The sequence below is a fragment of the Manis javanica genome, chromosome 7 (assembly GCF_040802235.1).
Source record: "Manis javanica isolate MJ-LG chromosome 7, MJ_LKY, whole genome shotgun sequence".
In the NCBI taxonomy this organism is placed as follows: Eukaryota; Metazoa; Chordata; class Mammalia; order Pholidota; family Manidae; genus Manis; species Manis javanica.
Window position 1 is genome coordinate 133,604,844 of NC_133162.1, and position 22,818 is coordinate 133,627,661.

The 22,818-nt window shown below is 41.6% G+C and overlaps 1 protein-coding gene across 2 annotated transcripts in view; it reads left to right on the top strand.

Moving 5' to 3' along the window:
- The window catches only part of CERS6 (ceramide synthase 6), a 277,844-nt gene that overhangs the window by 48,212 nt on the left and 206,814 nt on the right, over positions 1 to 22,818 (top strand). For both annotated transcript variants that reach the window (XM_036995962.2, XM_036995963.2), the window contains exon 2: positions 22,293 to 22,398. In XM_036995962.2, the coding sequence (XP_036851857.1) occupies positions 22,293 to 22,398 (106 nt within the window). The remainder of the gene's footprint in view (positions 1 to 22,292; positions 22,399 to 22,818) is intronic.

A 22,818-nucleotide genomic window follows, 5' to 3' on the forward strand; every position in this document is an offset into this window, starting at 1 on the left:
GTGGACCCACAGCTCTGGCTGCAGTTTTTAAGGAGGCTGATGAAGCCTTTAATTACCTCTTGTTTTGGTTATTCTGGGGGGGCAAAAAAAGTAACCTCAGCTTCAATGGAAAGGAAGGGTTTTTGTTGTTTGTTTGATTTTGCTGTTGAAGGTACCCTGAAAAGTTTTCCTTGGAACTGGGATTAATTAAAAAAAAATCCATATTAATAAACCACAGAGATCGTGGGAGTATGAGAAATTATTCCCTTCTTGGTTATTCATTGGAACATAACCTGTAAAATTTGGGGAGGAAACTCTTCTTTCCACTTTTCCACTTTTTATTTGGCTGGTGTATGCCAAATAATTAGCATCGCCATAAATTCCTTTCAGAGGACAGGAAAATTAAGATGCATGTCCTTAATGCATTCAAGTGCATGTTAGGTATGACGGCAGTATAGCAGAGGGATTGTTCTTGGGAATAGTTCTGCAGTGAGTGACATTTTTGTGCGTTATGAACATATAACCACTGTAAAGGACATTAGAGGATGTGCCATAATTCAGCCGTTGTTTTCACGTTGTCATCTTTCGCTTGTTCTCCATCTGGAATCTGGTTTAGGGCCCGGATTCGGAAATCCAGCTTTGTTTTTCCTGCTGTGTGCTCTAAAGAAGAGCTGCCTCTACCGCACCGTTTGGTTTCTCATCCTGGGTGGTGTGGCCCTGCGCTACAGTGCCTTCCTGGAGGATGGGGGACACCTGTGTGGCTCCCCTTCCGAGCAGTAATAGAAGGCGTGGTCTCTTTGGAAATGGTAGTTGAATTAATTCTATAGTAAGGTCATAATTAAAACACTTCCTCCAAGAATATAAAAAGAACTTTGCCTCCATGTGGGGAATGAGAGGATTTCTGAACATCCCACAGTGAATACTAACTGCCTTACTACATATTTTGTGGGAAACCTCTGTTTGTGTCTCTTTTTCTTCCCGCTGCTTCTCGCCTTCCTCTCCTCCCACTCTCTCTACTTTCCTGCCCTTTGGTGCCTCCCAGGGCTCCAGTCTGGATACCCCACAGCAAAGCTCTCCAAGCTGTGTGACGTAACCCCTAGGTTTCCACCAGTACCCCTCAGGCTCATGTTCCTACAGTCCCAGCTGCCACGAAGCACCTACATGTTGAAAAGTGATTGATTTTTCCTCCCTGCAGAATGGATGCCTTTTTAAGTCTTTCATTTTTTTTTTTTTTGGTCAACAGAAAGGAACATCTTCTGAGACTGACCACTGGTGTCCTCTTCTAAGACTGACTTCTCTCCCAATTGCTCTTGTTCCCCTTCCCCGAGCCCACACACCACGTACATGCAGCCCTTCCCAGTTCTGGCTGCACACTGGAATTCCCTGGGGAGCTCTTGAGAGGGCTGATGCCCCAGTCCCTTGGCAGCTGAGTCATCGGTGTGTTTCTAAATGCTCCAGAAGATTGTAGTGGGAGGCAGTGTTGGGACCAGTGCAGTAGATGTTCAATAAATATCTGTTGATTTGTTAACGGATTAAATAGTAACTTTATGTCCATCATAAATACAAGTTAATGGTTTGGTGCTGGCCTATATTCACTAGAATGCTGGTCTTGGAAGATTTTTCAAATAGTCTTAGCAACCACACATTCTAAATCAGAGTCTTGGCATATAGAGAAGAATATATTGGGAGGTGGGGAGATTTCTTTTCTTTTTACAGAATTGTCTTAACATTTTAAAAAATAAGAAATAGACACGATGCGCTTTCAATTATATACCATAGATACATTTTGGAAAGACAAAATCTTCTCCCTGTGATATGAATACAGTGTGTTTGCCCATGTTTGTGGAAGCATTAAGATACTATTTTCTGTCTCCTATAATGTATAGAAATTTTCTGTTGATTATTAAATGAAGCATGACAGAATTAGTTCAAGCTTAAGTCCTCAGGGAAGTAAGTCTGATCTGGTGGACAAGATTTAAGAACGTCAAGGCTGTACGGTCACAGCCCTGGGAAGCAGCAGAGGAGACCCAGTGTCCAAAGCTGGGATCAGGGGCAGCCTAGATGCCAGCACAGCAGGACAGAGGGGTCATTATATGTGAAATGCTCCAGTCTGACAGTCTGTGTCAGGGAGTGGGAAACTGAAGCCCTTATTCTTTTCCCCATCGATTTGGTTCAAAATCGGGCCGTGTTTCTCTCTCCTCTAGCAGAGATAATACCTCCTCCATAGGCTCCATAGATGTGTCACAAGGATCCCACGAGGTAAGGAGGGCAATAGTGGCTTTGGAGAACCAGCAAGCACCGGGGGTGGAGGGGGAGGAGGGGGAAGAGGAAGAAGGGCAGGGGGACTGGCAGAGGGAGGGGGAGGAGGGGGAGATGATGATAGTAACAGACCTTCAAGGGACATTTCCAGCAAATTCCTAATGGGACTTCCCGGGAACACTTGAAAGGAGGCATTCCCAGACAGCTTGCCTTGGGCTTTTCTGAGTCAGAGGTGAAAGATGAGATGGTGTCAAGTTAAACTAATCAACAGCATCAGGAAGGCCGGGAGTTGGAAAGCACCGTGCCTGCAGCTGGGGTGCTCCCCCACAGAAGGCTTCCAGGGTCTGGGGCTAAGAGGTCACTCCTCTCTGACAGGAACAAAAGAAAGACCTAAATTAGAAATGAATAGCCTTCAGAAACCTTCAGGCCCTAAGGGGCTTCACTGGGCATAATTTTCTTTGAACGGAAATAGAAATTCGTAATTTGTTAGGAGCAATTTTTCAGAAGTAAAAAGTGAGGTGTACCTTGTCTAGCTTGGATTAGCACATAGTCTACAGGCACACACCTCATCATCTACAATTGCTCTCTTACAACACTAAACTATGTTTTCTACCTTTATCTTGCATCTACCTACCACTTCAGCATTTTATTAAAAATAAAAATAATAATAATAATAAAGGGAGAAATGTGGGATCCACATATAAATCAAGTATAAAAATCAAACGAATATTCATATTTGACCTGATTGTTTATAGTTCATAATGCGTGATCAAAACCGAAAGTTTCTGTGATGACTGCTCTTGTACTGTTTACCATGTAAGAACTTATTCACTATGTAAGAATTCGTTCACCATGTAAGAACTTGTTCGTTATGCTTCAGAAGATTGGAGACTGACGAGAATTAGGCTTGAGATGGATTAATGATTGTGCATTGAGCATTGACTCCCCTATATAGAATTTTATTGTTGTTAACAACCATTTGATCAATAAATATGAGAGATGCCCTCTCAAAAAAAAAATAGCAGAAACAGAGATGTGCTCAAATTAGGCTAAATTATAGTTATTTTTACCCCTGTTTTCCTATAGATTCATTTCATCAACAAACGTTTATTGAAAATCTGCTGTATGTCACGCACCATGCTGAGCACAAGTCGTTGCATGTGAAACAAAACAGACACTACCCTCCACCTAAGTGTTTCAGTCCAATGTCAAAGAATGATGATAGCCTAATAAATAAATGAAATATATTAGTGCCTTATAGGATGGGCGAGATTCTGTTGCAGTAAGAAAAAACAGTAACAAGAAGATGTTAGGGGTCAGTGAAACAAAGACTTGTCACTCTAATTTGTCACCCAGTGTGGGTCCTTAGTGGATTGGCTAGGGGTCTGCTCTTTTCTTTTGGAGATGAATGGATTTTGGGGACTATTCACCCTTTGAATTTCCTACGCTTGCCATACCCTTTGGTACCTACCAGGCCTTTATAATTGCTTGTTAAAATCATGCATAAATAAATAAATAGATGACAAAGACAAAAAAAAAAAGTGAGGCGTAGAGAAGTTGTTCCTGCCTTCCCCGCCCCTTCCACAAAAGCCACTTCTAGTAAGCATGTTATCTCTCAGGGTCTTGTGCTGGGCAGTGATTAATTTAAGAACACAGTTGGAGAATTTATTGTGAGAATGATTTTTGAGGGGACTTTCCTGGCTTGGATTCTTGTGGTCAAAGTCACAATTTTGCGACTGCATGGTCTGACACAGTTGCATAGCCCTGGACTCGGGCACTGAAAAGGTGCCACATTCCTATGGCAATTTTGACCCCAGATTTTGAGTTCTGTGTAATGAGTGCAGGTAGCAGAGTGCCGGATGCTTGAGCAGGTTTGCGTGGGGCTTCTACTACAGCCTACCTACTTCAGTTATAGTAAAGTATTGGCTATTTTGAAATTTATAAAGCATCTCTTAAAGAAGGTGTCTTCTAGAACTGCACATTTAAAAAATGTTGCCTTTTTGTCACTGTGAATCTTATCTATTCTGAGTTAACATTTCCATTATTTTTTCTTGATGACAAAATATTCTATTAGTTAGCCATAGACATGCAGACACAGAGTAGGGACTAGTGGTTACCAAAGGGGAGGGACTAGGGAGGGTGGGTGTGGAGGGAGAAGGGGATTAAGGGGCACTATAATTCCCAATCACAATAGGTAGGTCACAAGGAAGGCAGTATAGCATGGAGAAGACAAGTGATGATTCTATAGCATCTTACTCTGCTGATAGATAGTGACTGCAATAAATGGGGTGAGGACTTGATAATATGGGTGAATGTTGAAACCGCTGTGTTGTTTATGTGAATCATAAGATTGTGTACCAGTGATACTTTAATAAAAAATAATAATTCTATTAGTGTGCTGAAAGTATTAGCATTCAGTGGCAATTAGGAAGTGGTTTTCCCTTTTAATGTAGGTGAAATTTTGAATAAATTGGGAGAAAATGGTAGCAGTGAGATACTAAGAGCTTTTGTGTTTTTAACTTCTTGAATGAATGAATTAAACTCAGTTAAATACATTTCAATAAATATTCAAGAGTTTATTTTATTCCAAGAATAGTACTAGCTGTGTGAATAATGCTTTTGGCTGTAATAGTACGTGACTGACACTGGCTAAATGAAAAAGCCGTTTGATTATCTTCCAAGAAGCACATAGGTCAATGGTTCTAGTTTGGATGCAGTAGTTTTAAAAAGCCAGGAGAGACCTAGTCTCTTTATGTAGAAACTGCCGTTTTCCTCTGCCATTTTCACTGTTTGTTTTTTGTGCTTAAGCTTGTCACCTCTTGACCCCATCATGGCTGCCACTGCTCCAAACACTACCATTTATAACCAAGAAGGAAGAGGAAGAAAGAAGCTGAGTGGAAAAATAAACAGTTCTTTCAGCAGAGAGGAAAATTTTTGTCCGTAACTTCCATACCCTCTATAGCTGCTAGGGAAACAGAAAAAGCAGATATTTGGAGAACAAGGATCTGATTTTTCTGGTTGTCTAAGATTAATCATAATTCACAATTAGCCTCTCTATATAAAAGAGGTGTTTTGTTTGCAAGAAAGGAAGGGTGGTCGTTGAGCAATAGACCAATCCTGAGTACTGTGGTATGTGTGCCAGTTTCAGAGACGAGAGTGAGCGAGCCCTGGCCATCGAGGGTCTCACTACCTGACGGTGGGGAGATGGCAAGTGACCAAATGACTGTAGTGATCTGGGGAACAGAACAGAGTCAGGGAGGTGCAAACACAATACTGTTTCAGGAAGATTTGGAGAGAGGTGGAGAGGTTCAAGAAAATCTTAGGGAAGATAGCATTTTAGACAGACCCTGAAGTCTTCATCGGTGTAGAGGAGCAGCCCATGGCCTTTGGACAGCTGCAAAGTCAAAAGCCTTTGCTCCGTGTAGCAGGTGCACCAGGAGAGTCATCAGTGATGATAATGGAAAGCGTGTGAAGCCCAAATGAGCCATGGTGGACATCGTATCACTGCCCCAGACAAGCTGCCGATAACTGAAAGAGTAACTCGGTGCTTTCTAAGTGCCTGCCTTTTCTGTGCCAGGAACGTATTTATCCAAACAGACCGCCTTCCTTGGTGGGTGTCCTTATGTTCCTCCCTCTGTTTTCCACTCACTCAAGGGCTGCCCTGGGCTGCATTTATAGTGAAGCTTTGAACTAGTGTGTATTTCTGAGGTCTGCTTGTGGTCTGTAGGTGCAGGTAGTAGTTTTTAAGTAAAAGAAAGTCCCAAGAACCTCAAGTCACAGCTCCAACTTTCTTAATGTGATGTGATAACATCATGCAGTCTAGTGAACTGTTGTAAGCTTATAATGCTGGTAATTTATATTAGGTTCATTTTGAGTGATGTTTTATAAACCATACCAAGTTATTTTTGGTGCAGTGAGAGCTGTCAGTGAACTCATTTTTGCTGTTGGAAAAATGAATGAAAAGAAATGGTGACTGGAAAAGAAATGGACCTAAGTCTTTGCCTTCTCTAATGTCTCCATCCAAATTGCCCAACACTGCTTTATGCTGTGGTCCAGTCGAAGCATGGCTGGAGTCTCAGGTGGAGAAAGAATTGAGAGACCCAAGTGACCTTTCAAAAATGGTATTTACAGAAGGAAAAAAAACTCACGTGATAAGATAAAAAATACCTTTATTATTGATACAGCTGTCAGGGGATTTGATTTACCCATAAGCCCAGTGAATGAGGGGGTTGCCAAAAACCTTAGTGTTAACGTACTTCCTGACCACTGACGTTGGATTCTAGAAAAAGAAAAATGATAGTTCGCTCTTCACTGAGTTAATATGAGATTTTATGTGTGTAATATAGATATATAAGTGTATATATATATATATATATATATATTTTATGCATTTCCCTGTAGAAAGGATTTAACATTACAATATCATTATAACACCATAAAAATTGTTTTTGTATAATATTAACATATTAACATATTTTACTATCTTATTTATAAGTATATTATATATCTAAACTATACCTATGTCTAGGCCTCTACCCGTGTAGATGTTTTACCTTTAGAAAAGAAGATTCAAACTTCAGAGCTATTTTTGAATGTTGTAGGATTGTCATGTGGAAGAAAGTCTGAGATTTGTTGTTTTTCTTCCTCTTGGTTGGAAAGGCCCAGTCGGTGGAGTTGTGGGGCCACATTAAGCTCATTTCTAAGGAAGACTGTTCTGTGAGGGCGTGCCTGTAGGTGACATGGGATACTTTAGGGGCAAGAGAATTCCTTGACTCCCTGGGGAGTGAAGAACTGTCTGGTGGAGTCTAAGCCGATGCAGTGGTCGTCCAGCTTCGGAGTGCACCGAGCACCTGGAGGGCTTGCTAGGGCCCAGGCCACTGGGCCTCACCCCTAAACTGTTGCTTCAGCAAGGCTGGGGTGGGGCTCCGGAATAGGCATTTCTAGCAGCTTCTCGGTTGACAGTAATGCTGCTCGTCTGGGGACCATAATTTGAGAAGCACCGGGCTGAATCATGCACAGGAATCATGTGGGGATTTTGTTAAAACACAGCCTCTGATGTAGTTGGTCTGGGATTGGGCCTGAGAATCTGCATTTTTAACATCTCCCAGGTGATGCTATTGTTCCTGGTTGATGGTGTACAGGACCCCGTCAGGGATGAGGAGCCTTGGGAAATTTTAACATCCAGTGGGCAGTTAAACCAGAGGATAAAACTCTCAACTCCTGTAAAATAATTTTATTTTGTAGCTCCCTTACGGGCACAAAGAGAAACTTGACTTCTGTTAAAATTTTTTTTTTCATGGTCAAATACCCTTTTCTTACAATTTTCATGCCATAATTACTAACATTTTATGTCCCTTCTCTGCAGGTCTTTAAAGAAGAACTCATTTAACTCATTTTATAAGCTTTTGCGCCTCAGGAAAATGCCTCATTGATTGACTCCACTACTGAGCTTTAAGTGGAAATGACCTTCATGTTCTTTTATTTAAGTGATTTAATTGAGCTCTGATGTTTACTTGTAGATTTGCTTATTTCTCATAAATGCTCCCATAGAAGAGTTTTGAGGGTTTAATACCATTATGTCCATTTACTGTGCTTTCTAAAGATGTAATTGTGGTTCTGGCCATGGAAAGATTACAGTAAATCAAGAGATTACTAATCCTTAAAAAAAAAAAACCAAACAAACGTGGATCTGTATCCATTGCTTAGATAACACAAGGTTGCATTAACAAAATGAAATGGCTGCACGGGGAAAATGCCTGTCTCCTCATTGAGAGCCCAGTGCACATTTCATTTTTTTTTTTCCTGTTTACTCCTTTTGAGTAAGCTGTATTTCACCTTTGTGGCCTTCAAAATTGTCTCTCCACCTCCTGTCCGAGCTGCCTCTGCTGCTAACCTGGTGAGCTTGCATTTCAGGTTTAGGTTATCTGCACTGAGGGAATATTCTCATAGAATCACCGGCAGTTTGTTCTTAGACCAACTGAATGTACAAGATGAGAATCGCAAACAAGAAAAGCTGTTGACTGGAAGCTCTTTAACCTTTTGACATGTCATTTTTCTCACACAAAGGCTAGGAGACCGGCACTTGGCTGCCTATGTGCCAGGCACTTGGTGTCACTGTTTTCAGTCTTACAGAAATCCTAGGGTCCAGGTGGGACAGTCGTATCCACCTCATATCTCACAGTGAGCAAGCGGTCAGCCAGGATGTGACCCCAGGATGGCCTCTCTCCAAAGCCACTTAGCCTCTTTCTGTGTGGGAGGCTTCCTAAAATAGGCAAGTTCTGTGAAATGCAGATGTCCCTGCCTCCTGCACCAGGGGTGGGACAGCAGAGGGGTTTGAATGGATGAGGGTGAAAACAACGTCCTGGTCGATCAGTAGCCCTTCAGTCTCTCAACCAGCAGCTCCCGGTACATCGGCCGTGCTGACGACTCCAGTGAGGATGGTGGCCAGTGGGCAGGAGCGTCCCCAGACCGAGGAGTCTGATCATGTGAAGAGCGCTGTGTGCTGATGATGGAGCCGTCGTCTCTCAGCCAACAGCCCTCCCTTCTCATTCTGTTTGTGGTGTTGGGATTGAAGCTATAAAAACGACGTTTCTCCTTTGCCAGCTCTCTGCCTCTCGTTTCTGCCAATACACCAGAGGGAAGCGTGGGAGGGAGACCAGACAGGCTCACCCTGTTCACCTCCTTTCCTGGAAGGGTCACCTCAGCAGCTATTCTTCACCCAGTAGAGGTGCTTTGTTTTCGGCAGTAGATTCTGCCTTCTGACTTGCCCCCAGCGTTGCCAGAAGCGGCCTCCTCATGCCCCCCCCCCCATGGGGGCTGCCCCCTCCTTAGGGGTCTGGATCTGGTTTTGGAGGCCCTCCCCCTGCTTCTTGACCCCTACGCTGGCAGCCACTGTTGCTTCCTCTGTGACACCTCCGGGCTGCCTTTGTGTCAGTATTCCTGCACCGACTGAACTAGCTCCTTGTGTTAGAGACCCTCTGTTGAAACACCTTGTGCTCTCTGTGTTCTTGTCAAGATCCTCAGGGATGCCCGGTGCTCACTCTCTGAAAGAAAACTTGCAAGCTGTGCTGAAGGGTTGCATGGTCACACACTGCTCGAAGCACCCTCTCTGCTTTGCTGGCATAAGGCTGTTGGGCAGAAGTCGTATTAGGACTGGAGGGATATATAGATAAACTTGTTAGCTTCACACTTTCCCAGCACAGCACAGTTCAGTCCTGGGACAGCATGTTTAGACAGAGGAAAGAGTCGGAAGTGGCAGCCAGCTGCAGAAGCAGTGTTCTCGCACTGCTTTGTCTCTGGGTTTGGGAGTGACACCCTCTCTGGGCCCCTTCCCCCCAGCCAATACTGATTACAAGGTCACGTGAACTTAAGAGAATTAGGAGTTCTTGTAAAAGATATAAGACCTTGAATTAAACTATTACAATTATGATCAAATAAATATTGTAATGCTGTCATTAGACTCCATCTCTGTGCATGTGAGTTTGCTGAAACCACAGGAGTCCTGAAGTGATTATGGGGTGGGGGCTCTGGGAGGGGACAGATACCAGTCACTGAGTCCCTGTCCTGTCCTGCCCTGTGTTCAGTGACTCCCATGTGCTGTCATTCAGCTTTCGCCATTTTGTAGTAGGCTGGCTTTGCTCGTGTCAGGAGTCCACTTTCTTAATTCTTCTCTTATTACCAGTGTGTGATGACAGCACCTTTATTCTGTCTCATTCTGTCTGCTTCCCAGTCATCTCTGCTTGTGAAAGAGGCACATGAGGAGTAACTGGTGTTAAAATTTGTGTTGGGCTGTCAAATTCTTCTGGAGGAGGGGGAGTTTCAACATAGTGGTAGATCATGCCCCTACATGAAAGCTGTATGAGACCTTTATGAATTGCTGACTCTGTTTTGAAATTCTGTACAGTCATTGTGTTACTGATAATCCACCGTCAAACTGAAGGGCGCTGTCTTGGTTCACCTCTGCACACGCCCAGACACCGTCGGCGGTAGACCAGGAAAGCAGGCAGTGTTCGTTGAGGATTACATTTTGCAGTTCTGAGGCACCAGTGGACAGTCCCGTGGTACTGATACCTAGGCCAGAAGGAATGTCCACAGACCCATCAGCATGTGTAACCAGCTAAAACCAGTCAGAAATATTGGGAGACAGCAGTTCTGGGAGTAGAGTAAGAGGGGCTACTGGCAGGTACCTTTAACCCCTGAGTTCTGAGTTCGTGTCGCTGATACAGGGAACTCTTTCCTTCTTCTGTGAAACAATGATAATAAAATCTGTTTGCTTGTCTCTTGGGGACATTTTTGAAGATTGAGATCAAGTGTGAAAGTGCTTGGTGAATTGTAAGGCACCTGGCAAGTGGAATAGAATTAAAGGATTAACACCTGAAAGGAAGGCTTGGAACTCTCCCAACCTACTGTGTAGTTTTAGGGCCAGTTTTGAGGTGGAGCTTCCAGGAATTAGGTCTTGTGAGACAGTCTGTCCACAGCCTTGAGGGCTTGCTTCTTGCAGCTCTGCTCCCCTCAGCTGGTCATCTGAGGAAGATGAATGATAGATAAGGGGTGTTCAGACCCCATCACAGAGCCAGCATGAGCACCGTGACAGGGTGTGTGTGAGCGTGCAGAGGGAGGGTACAGCTGAAGGGAATTCTGAGGCACTCTGGCAGAACTCCTGATTTGTACGACGTGTCAAAAGCTGACAGGCTGTGCTGGAAGCAGCAGTTCGAGATGGAATTGCCGAAATTGCAGTCAATGAGGTAAAGAGCCATAGCCGACAGTGACAGATTCTGTGAGGGTGCAGTTCTGTCCCTCAGTAAGAGGTCCAGATAGTATCATTCTCAGTGTGCAAAGAACAGCAGTTTAAAAATAAAGCCTTACGCATACACGTGCAGTATTCTCAAAAGACTCTTTGACAGTTCTGGTAATTTTATAAGCAGCATAATGAAAATATCAGCTTACTCCTGGTGGTAATGCCTTAAAGACTTTCCTGACTACTAGGGTGTTCTCATGTATAAATGTACACTATGCAGTTTTTCTTCTTATAAATCTCTCTCATGCCTTTTATATTTTGTACAAAATAAAATGGTGAAATATCTGATATCTAGAATTTATTTTTGTTCATTTCTTTCCAGAATTCTGGAAATTCATAGCAAGGAGATACAGTTTGGACATTTCTCAGATCAATTTGGGCCTTCCAAGGATCCCAGCTCTAAGTTCATGGCAATTCTGGTATCTGATCTGTACCTCTGACAAGGTTGAAGTGGATTAGATTGACAGGTCCTTTTACTACGGCCATTCATGATTTAGCTGTAATTTTTAGAAAGCTTCTTGTGAATTTATTAAACACAATAAAATATCTCTGCCAATGATTATTTATTAATAAAAGTAGCCATTTCCAAGGGTCTCTTCCACCCTCTTAAAGAATTGAATAAAGTTAGATTCAGAAAAGAATCCTTCAATTACTAAAAATAAAAATGTTAAGTTAGAAAAGAAAAAAATGGGTGAGGAAAGGTTTATAGGGTCTAGATTGTTTATTTTGAAGAGAGAAGAATGCAGGATGACTCAGTCAGTGTTTTCAAATATTGGAGGAGGTTATTGATAGGACTCTGTCTCCAGAGGGCTCAGAAAAGAGGAAGTAAGTTTACATTTGAGCAGGAAAAAATTGTTGCAGGAAGAACACTTTGAGTCAAGCAAGGTGAATACCTAAAATTGGACACCACAGGAAGTATTTTTTAACTGTTTATTTTGATAATTACAGTTACATCGAAAATTGCAAAGAAATGTACAGAGAAGTTTCATGCCTGAAGGAAGATTTAGAATAATTGTTCTAAACAAAAAATGTGACTTAAGGGCAGAGGCTGGGCCAGGTGACTTAGTAATCTCCTGAGTTCTCTGGCCCTTTCAGCAAGGTGTGCCATTCTTACATTCTTCCCATGGCACGATTCCACTGCTGGTTACCGACCACCACGGACTAGGTGTCCCTCTGATGTGTGAAGTGCATGTTTCTTATAATGAAAACTTCAGAGTAGCCAGCACTTGTTGAATACTTTCCAAATTGTTGAATACTCTTACCACGGTAGGAGGCTAATATTCATTCTGTCAATGCTGACACAAAATTTGCAAAGGAGGTTATTGTCTCTATTTTATAAATGTGATGACTAGGGTTTGGTGGTATTAAACAGCATTCCAGCACTCCAAGCTCAGAGCAGATTCACTTGGAATATGGGCTTTTTCTAAAGGAAGTTTCCTTTCTCCTTTATGATGCCATCTAGAAAATGATCCATATTTTTTCCTAAGAAGGAAATTGTCCCCTGCCTGCACACTGCTCCGCATGCCATCTTCCCTGTCTCTATCCCTTTCCAATTGGTCTCAAGATGCCAATGATTTGGAAGTATTTCCCAGCATGATACAAAGTGTAATTATGGTTTTCTTTATATGGATGAGGAAATAAGAGATGCTCCATGGAACCTCCACGCATAGGCAGAAGTGATTGTTGTATCTTTTGCCCATTTTTCTACTGATCATCAAAAATCTTTAAAAAATGTGGAAATTCCAGTGTAGAAGAAGAGGCTAGAGATTTCCCTTTCAAAACTGAATGGCTCATTTCTTTGAGGCCTTGGAAATGTTCGCAAGCAAGGGTGATCCAAAATTCAAGTGGCAGAGATCAAGCGCATAAGTTATCCTGTGATGGCAGAGTTGTTTCAGCAGTCAGTCTGAACAATTTAATCCTTCAGATTCACCTTTGCTTTGATCTATCACGGTGACATTTGGGGTTTTTGACCCAAGTTTTCTACTCTCAGAAACAGTTCAATACGTGTTTCCTGAGAAGCTCCAAAACAGCAAAAAATAAGAACAACTTAAATCTACATAACCATTGCATACCATGTTTGCAAAGATTTAATTTCTTGAAATACTCAAAATAGGAAAATGAAGCAGATTACTAAATACATATAGTGTGATGATGCAATAATGTTGTTCAAATAATTGTACATTAATGATACCAAAATTTAAAAAAAGTGAAAAAAAATAAAGGAAATATAAAACTCATGTGATAGAGTGTAGGGGGATGGTAGCAGAAAAATGCTCAAATGTTTTCATGTTTATTTTTGGGTAATGGCATTCCTGGTGATTTTTACTATTAATAGAGGTACCTTCTATTACCTTTACACTTTTTCTACTGTATGCCACTTTTAAAATCCACAGAAGTTACAGAAATGAAGGCTCAGTAGAATTTGATGGTTTTAGTAAGCGTTTCTTGAGCTCTTAGAGAACATGGGCTGTTGTACAATCTGTAATTGTGCTGGCCTTGTCCATCATTCTGTTTTACTGCTAGGATATTATATTTTTATGAACTATACCACCTTTTTCCTTCTGGGTTTTGTTGCCCCAGAACAAAGGAAACACACACACACAAAGTATGATGCTAAATTCCTCTCATAAAACATAGCAACTGCTATTTTTCAGATTTTATCCTGTCACATGCTTTCCTTTATATAGTTATCATTTTAGTATAGATAGCCTACTTTAAAAAAATTACCATATATTATAAATTTTCATGGTCCACATAGTTTATGTAAGTATCCTTTTTTATAGTGATAGATAGAATATTTCTTGGGGATTTGTACCCTAATTTATTTGAACATCAAACATTGCAGTCACCCTAAGGTTTATTTCTTGAATCTCCTCATGTTCAGTTTAGTGATTACACTCACTTCCCATGTGATTCTGTCAGTCCAAGGCTTTAAATGCCATCTGAAGGTGGATGACACCAGACGTGTGCCTTGAGCCCAAGTCTCTCCTGATCTCCAAACACTGTATCCAACTGCCTACTTGGTGTTTCCACTTAGCAGCCTAAAGCCTGATAAGCCAAAACTCACACTCGCCACCCAAACCTAGCTGTCCTCCCAGGTGCTCCAGCCAAAGCAAGCCTGTTATCATCCCTTCTCACCCCATGTCCAGTGCAGCGAGCCCTGCGGGGAACAGTCTGAGGGTCTGGTCACTTCCTGCCTCCTTGCCACCACTCTCTTCTAGCCTGGACGACTGGAGTGACCTCCCAGTTGGCCTCCCTGCACCCATCCTTTCTCCCTTTTGACCTCTCAACAGAGGGGCCAGTGGTTCTGTTAAAGTATAAATCAATCATTTTGGTTTTCTGCTCAGAGTCGGGCCATGGTTTCCTGCTGCCCTCGGTAAAAATCAGTGTCCGCCCAGTAGCCCCCGAGCATGGATGATGCGGCTGCTGGTCCCTCTCCCTTCCCCGCTCTCTCTGGCTCTTACTAGCTCTGCTGCAGCCTCCTGGGCCTTCTGCATATGCCTTCACTACCACAGTCATACTTCCGTGCGGCTTTGCCCTGGCTGCTATTCCTTCCAGAAAGTTCTTTCCTCACTGATCTTCCTAATTTATTTCCTTACCTCCTTCGAAAATCAGCTCACTCTTTTGGTGGCCTTCTCTGGCCACTCTCTTAAAAATTACCACCCCTCCCCATCCTTCTTAGCAGCGTCTGTTTTTCTCTGTAGCACCTTTTCCTACCCGCCATAACACACACTGGTTTATGGGTTTATTTTTCTTCCACCTGCTAGAATGTAAGCACGCTCCATGAAAACAGGAGTTTGTTCACTACTGCATCCCCAATGCTCAGAGCAGGGCTGGCACCCCAGAGGTGCTCAGTGAGTTGTCCGTTAGTGAATCATTAAGCTATTTACCACTTCTTCCTGTTATAAATAACAGTGCGTGACAATCCGTACATTTATGGCTTTTTCCCTGTTTGAGAGATTTCCTTACATAAGTACTTGAAGGGCAATCATTGAGTAAAAATGTGTGAGCATATCTCTGATAGTTTAGCAATGCCTCTTTAATCAACATACCTTTATTTATTTTAGGGAAAGAGAAAAATAATCGGTTTTATTTATTTATTTATTATTTTGGTATCATTAATATACAATTACATGAGCAACATTGTGGTTACTAGATTCCCCCTATTATCAAGTCCCCACCACATACCCCATTACAGTCACTGTCCACCAGCGTAGTAAGATGCTATAGGGTTGCTACTTCTCTGTGCTATTCTGCCTTCCCTGTGCACCCCCCACCCCTACATTATGTGTGCTAATCGTAATGCCCCTTATTCCCCTTCTCCCTCCTTTCCCACCCATCCTCCCCAACCCCTTTCCCTTTGGTAGCTGTTAGTCCATTCTTAGATTCTGTGATTCTGCTGCTGTTTTGTTCCTTCAGTTTTTTCTTTGTTCTTATGCTCCACAGGTAAGTGAAATCATTTGGTAATTGTCTTTCTCCACCTGGCTTATTTCACTGAGCATATTACCTGCTAGCCATCCATGTTGTTGCAAATAATTGGTTTTATTGAAAGATTATGTTAGGATTGATTGGGATTTAATCTTCTCTAAATTATTTATTTAAGCTTTAAGACCTTGGGCAGATCCTTTAACTTCTTTAAGATTAAGTTTATATTTCTATAAAATGGGACTAATATTTACTTCAAAGAGTTATTGTTGGGCTAAAAAAAGAATAAGACATTGCAAAGCACGTGGCCCATAATAACTGTCAGTAAACATGGGTCTCCTTTCTCCGTGCTGTCTTCTCTCTGCCAAGTATTTGTTTTCTTGGAACACTTTTATGTTAGGTAGATTATAGAATAACCATTCACATACATGATGTCTACTTCCTCAGGCATGTGCACACAAGTATGTCTAAATATGCACCCATATATTAGCTTTCAAAATCCAATCTACACAGTCTGGGGTGGGACATATGTTATTTCTCATCATTGGTTTTAAGTTTTTCATCTATTGTTAATTGGTTGTGATGAATTTCAAGTATCTTCCAAGTACTTTTGTCTTTCCCAATACATTGGCTACTTGAGACATTCTCCATTCATTCCCAAAGATTTAACTTTCCTCTGATTTTTTTCCTTTCAGCCTACAGACTCCCTGACGTATTCTTGAATGGGGTTCTGGTGACAGACCCATTCCTTTGTTTTCCTGTCACCTTCATTCTTTGAAGGATAGTTTTGCTGGACATAGAATTTGGGGGTAAAAGTTTTTTGGTTTTGGTTTTGTTCCTAACTCTTTAAAGATGTTGTTTCCCTGGCATTGAACCTCCATAATGTCTGATGTGAAGTTAATTCATTGTCTTTCAAATTATTGTTCCCTGTATATAAGGTGCCATTTGTATGTGATGATTTTCAATATTTTCTTTGTTTTTGGTTTTCATCAGTTTAGCTATGATATGCCCAGATTTTTCTTCATTTCAGGCTTATCTCTTGGGTTCTTGAGCTTCTTGAATCTGTGTATCTTTTATCAGATTTGGGAAATGTATATTTTTTCTACTATTTTTTTTTTCTTCCCTGCTCTGCCTCCTTTTTTCCAGAAACTCAAATCATCCTACATTAGCCTCTTTGAAATTGTTCCACAGGTCCTCAAGGTTTATTTGTCCATTTTTCCTTTCTCCTCTTTGGATCACAGACATCTCCTATTGACTTTCCTGCAAATCCACTGAATGTCTTTTCCCCCAAGGGCCAGTCAGATTCTCCTTGCTCTTTGTCAACATGTTAGATTGTATCCTGGATTTTGAAAGTTATGGAGATTCTGGATTTTTTTATTTTGTTCTGAAAAGTGTTAGTGTTTTATATTGACAATTTACTCAGATTCAAAGTGTAGCCTCTCATGCCTGCAGTTTACAGTGGCTTGTCTCAGGCCTCCCATTAAACCTCAGCACCGAGCTGCTTCCAGTTTACTGTGCTTGCCCATGGTCCAGAGGTCAGCCAGAATCATGCTTTGTTTGCACGCTGAATTAGGGGTTGTCTTCTCTAGCGTTTTCCCTCCCGTGGCTCTCTAGGCACACTCTGATTCCTTCAGGCTCCTTTCCCTGGTTTCCACAGCTAGAAAGAGTTGTGTTTTTCTATCAAACTTTTATCTGCTGCTGTGACTGTATCTGATCTCAAGGTATAGCTGCAAAATAAGTATATAAATAAATACCCAGGCAGAAGCTTTCTCTCTGCTGGTTGCTTACTTCAACTTTTGATTCCTCTCGAAAGTCTTCTTGCTTTTATTCATTCTCCAGAGCCCGCAGGTTCTCTTGTTGAGGGGGTTGGTATGTTTTACAGAGTTTTTTAAAGATGAAAAAATAATGTATCAGGACCTGGTTCCTCCACATCAAAAACAGAATGTGCCTTCCAATTGTTTTGTCATTGAAATCTTTATTGAGATAGTTGCAGATTCATATGCAGTTGTAAAAAACAGCACACTGAGAGTTCATGCACCTTTCACCCACTTGCCTCCACATTTTGCAAAACTGAAGTATAATATCACAACCAGGACATTGACACTGATACAATCTATTGAACTTACTCAAATTTCGCCAGTTGTACCTTAGTGGGTGTGTATGTGTGTGATTTAATTCTGTACAGTTTTATCACATGTGTATCTACCACCACAGCCTTCTATTTTGAAAACTAGAAAGTGCTGGAGTTAGGAAGGAATAAAAGTCTTTGGCCATGATCCCCACTGAAGATGATTATATGGTATTAAAGAATTAGAAATGACATAGAACTGGTCAACAGTTACGTATTTATTTTTATTAACCCCCTTTCCTATACGATAAACGTGTTTGAGCACAAAGGTCATTTCATGTTTTTGGGGTACCTTTAGCCACAGCACAGCTACCTTTGTGCTCTATGCAAAGATGTTCAATGCATGCATAAAATGCAAATACATGTTGTTCAAATAGAATTAAAAAGTAGTAATATCTTAGGTGTTTGCTTTTGAATCAAGACTAGTATTTTTCAAAGCTTACATCCTTATTATATTTATGTGCAAATATGTTACATTACATGAAAGTACTTTATAGATGTTTGATCTTTTGAAGGTGGTGTCACTGCCTTTGATAAAAAAAGTAATTATGTGAGCATTTCCTGGTAGAGGTGATCCTCAAAGCTTGAAAGTACCTATTTCCTTTCAATTATTGTTTGTAGGTACTCTCTTACACCCCCCTCCAACTCTCTCTGTCCCTCTTTTTTAAGACAAACTTTGTGAAAGGCAGCTTTTGTGAACTTATGTTAGAGTCAGCATTGAAAAAAAAAATCCAGCTTTTCTCTAATCAACCATGACAGTAGGTGATACAATTATAGTAATTGTATTATGGGTTTTATTTGGTGTCTAATATGCTCTCTGAAAGAAAAAAAAATGCTGTGATTCACAAATTCTTTGGAGAATAAATGCAAATGAAATCTCATTTTCATATAATGAGATACAATTAAGAAGATAAAAATTGTATTTTTTTTCTCTCATTTCAGATTTGAAATTAATGTTTTCTGCCTAGCTTGTGAAATTTCTAAAATCTTGGACATTACATGTTTGGCTATCTGTACCAGATAATTTGAAAAGAGCATATATAGTGAGTGGAGGTGGAGCCTACACGAGTCCTTTTGGGGGCACCCTGACTTCATAGGGACAATAGGAATTATAGCAATGGCTTCCTGGGCTGGAGGGGGTCAGTCTCCTACCATCTGAATCCCAAGTGAGGACCCTGAGTAGATGCTGGTATTCAAGAGTTAAAATATGCCGTCTCTAGGGAAACGATATTAAGGGCACCCACCGTTACCTCTTAATTGATTTGTTCATTCATCCATCTTGTAAATGTTCTTTGAGTGTCCACAGTATGCCATGCTGGGCATAGAAGTATTCTATGACATAGGAACTTCTTTCAAAGGTTTCAGGTGGTTTGCTTTAGTGTGCATACCCACCATAGACCATTTAAACTGTAAAGAACTTCAACCTTTAAATTGAGTTAAGTTCTGCTAAATTTGTCTCTCATGCCCCACACCCCCATTCTTCCCCCCAAAATCCTCAGAATTTGTGACTTAACCTGGCCAGTAAATCAAGATGGGGAGCTGATGAAAACATTGACCTTCCTGGGATGGAAGTATGCCATCTTCTGCTTCCCTTTCCCTGGAGGCAGAAGCTACTGACTTCTCTGACCCCTTCTGCAAGGTGGGGTGACGATAATCCTGCCTCAAGCGGCTGGGGGAGGATTAGAAGAGCTCTTGTGCTAGGCTCCGGAGATGTGGGCTTTCACTAAGGCCTTCACAGTGGCCCCCCCACACACAGAAGGGGGACCTGCTCATGGCAGCTAGCACAGCACCTGAGAGGGCCATGGGGATGGACAGGGGAGCAGGACAGGTTTGGGCCCTGAGAGAAGGTCAGGTGTGGATGAGCTTGGACCCTGATGGCATTGCTGGTGTGGACTCACGATCCACCCCAGGCCTGGGACTTGATGATGAGGGTCACTACAATTTATTGTCCAAATGGGGAAGCTTTAGGAAAAATTACTGTGGCAAAATATCAAGCCGGGATGCTTTTGTTAGTAAGGATGGTACGTTAATAGCAGTGCTGCAACAAGCAGGCTGTGAGGGCAAATGGGGGCGAGTGGTCCCTGTACCTGAAGGCCCTGGGTTTTCCAGTTGCCTGTCTTGGTCTCTGGTCTCCTCTCTTGCACTTGGTACTTCTAGAACTTTGTAGGTACACGTGGCTTGGCACAGCACAGCTGCAGCCGAGTGGGTTGCTGGTCATGGTGCGTGAGTACTATGATATGAAACCATACATGTGGCTCAAGTCAAAGATTTTAGACAAATAGAAAATGTGACAGTATCAACATATACATGTGTTTGTATACACATGCCGTTTATATCCCTATGTGATGATTATTATAATTTTTTACATGTGAGGATACTGAAGCCCAGAGAAATTTTTGGCAGCTAGGTCTCCACAGCTGGATAGTAGCAGAGATTGATTTCCATTCCTTCCTTTGGAGATTGTTTTAAAATATATTTATAGATCATGATATTTATTTGATTATTTCAATTCTCAAAATTTGATGTTTGGTGATCAAGAGATATTCCTTCGTCAAGGTGCTGTTTTGCATTATGTTCTTGAAACCTAGACAAGAGTTTTAAGAAGTGGTTTGAAGCTTAAAAAATGGGGGAGAGAGGTGTAAAACATGGGATTGTGCAACAGATACTAAAAAACCTTTGTGAATGCTTTTGTAAGTTACTGGAGGATGACAGCAAAGGTGAGGATGTTGCTTTTGAGGAGGTTCTGTTGAAAGAATTCCCTGACTGTCCTACTGCCTGCCCCACACAGTGCTGTGGGGCACACAGAGAAGGTCTGTTAACTTTTCAGAAGCACTCAAAACATTGGAGGCAACAGTGAAAATACATGCCCTGAAGATAGCCAGTTGATGAGATTCCTTAACCCCTCCTGCCTACGCCTCACCTTTGCGGAGGTGTGTTCAGAGCTCTGCCTGTAGGCTCTTCACTCTTTAAAAGTGAAACGACTCTGTACTAGACCAGGAGGATGTTACAGAGACAATGAAGACAAATTCTGGAATGGAATTTGAACACAGCATTTCAGAAATTGTGCAGATTTCTGGGGGAAGAGGAGGGTGGGCTGAGGAGCAATCCAACGGGGAAGAGTAGAGGCAACCACTGGAAGCATTGATTTTGACTTTTACACCAAATTAATTTCGCTGTTTTACTTTTTTTTCTTTCACTTTTGCTGGACCTCATGACTTTTCACACCCCTCTTTATACCTCGTACGAAAAGGCAAATCACTGCCAAGTGGAATTTTTGTCCAGGAAATAAGTTCTGGACTCTCGGCTGTGGTCGTTACCTATCACACTTCAGTCCTTTCCACCAGCCTTGGCCATGGCCCCGTGATTATGGTTCATAGTGAAGATCCAGGGGTATTAGAAAAAGAAATAGATTTCTCTTTAAGAAGGTAGGGGAATAGATAATATGTCTTAGAAAATATTACATTAAAAAGAATGGAAAGTGTGAACGTTTTGGGAAAACTCTAGTTCCTAGAACATTTATGCACCAGGATAAGAAGGTTGGTTTTCTTTCATCCTAACTTTGTCCCAGAGAGTCCAGGGAGACAGGAACTATATCCCATTTTCTGTATGTATCTTTCCTGTTCTAGGCTTACAAGCACAGTATTCCATTTTCCTGTTTGAATCCCATCGACTGTTATTAAAGAAGCTTCATCTGAGATTTACTCATGATCCATCTTGTACATTATCAGTTTTTGTCATTGGCTGACATTAAATTAATTGTAGTAATACTTTCATCTGATATTGTTTTGTATTAGTAGAAAATGTTAAATGCCCTTACCCAAAAGGAACATATACAGAACCTTATTTCTTGAACATTTAGTCTAAATCAACTCCTAGAGTTGTAAATGCTTTTTCTTTTAAAAAAGTTTGAGAGGCATGACCATACCTTTGGGGCCCCATGCCCTTTGCCTGCGCTCCTTCAGAGCCTCATTTGCTCATCAAACAAGACCAGAAATGAAGCCAAATCTTCCCATTCTTTTTGACCTGGTCATTTGCTTAGGATCAAAACCAGGCAGCAGATCCTCCCTCGTAATCATTTCAGACTTTCAGCTTGTCTGGGGCATCAGGCTGTTTGACATCCCGTATTACTCTTTATGAGAAAGAAGCAAATAACCACAAAGAAAGAATTTTAAGAAGCCATAAGGAATTGGGGCTGAATAGAAGACACTTTGAATATAGAGACAAAAATTGTTAATTTTATGACTCGGGGTGATCGGAAGCACACCCCTCTGCATGTGTAACCAGAGGGTTGGTACGTACGTTCTCATGGTGAAAACATGACTACTGCTAGCCCGTGTGTTAAAGAGCAGACATTCCATCATTTTAAAATCATGATTTATTTTGTTTATATATCCTGTTTTGTTTATTGTATAAACACATACTTGTATTTGTTATTTGAGTCTTTCTGTGTTCAGTTTCATTAGAACTTGAGGATCGGGCAGTGTCAATGTTTAAAAGAATTTCTTTTTCACAGTTACTGCTGGGGGACCAAAGGAGAGACAAAGAGTGAAATCTGCTTTATAGCCACTGACGTAGGAGTGTTAACAATGTCCATCCATAAAATCCCATTAGCTCTTTCTGGGGACAAGTGAGGGAAGTGTAATTGGTGACATTAAGAAGAGCTCTAGAAAGAATAACTGCTGACTTTTTTTTTTTTTTTTATAGATTTATAGCCAAACCATGTGCAATAGCCCTCAACATTCAGGCCAGTGGACCACAAATTGCCAAGCCCAATGCCATTCTGGAAAAGGTCTTCACTGCAATCACAAAGGTATGGCGGTCCTTTTGTGGGGTATGAATTGACATGCCCCTGTTGTCGATCTGAAGTCACTGTTTCTCTTCTCTGCGGGGCGGGAGGACTGACTTTTGCCCGGCTTCATGCTGGAAAGCATACAGGCATTGTGACAAGACCAAACAGATAGGAGCCGAACAAATGCGGGCGTATTTGAGAGCTGTTGTCGACTCCAGGTGATTTTAGGAACTAGTCTGCAAAGGACAGGCTAGATTAGATGAGGATCGCTCTCATTCTTTGCCGCTTTGAATTTCACGGGACATGAAGCAAGTACTTACACTGACTGGATGTGACTTTGTGGAGGGGACTGGGTAGAGCTGAGGAAGGTAATTAATGTGTGTGTGAAAAAAGCACCCATGTGCTTAGAGCATCGTCCGTATCTTCTCACAGTTGTGGTTC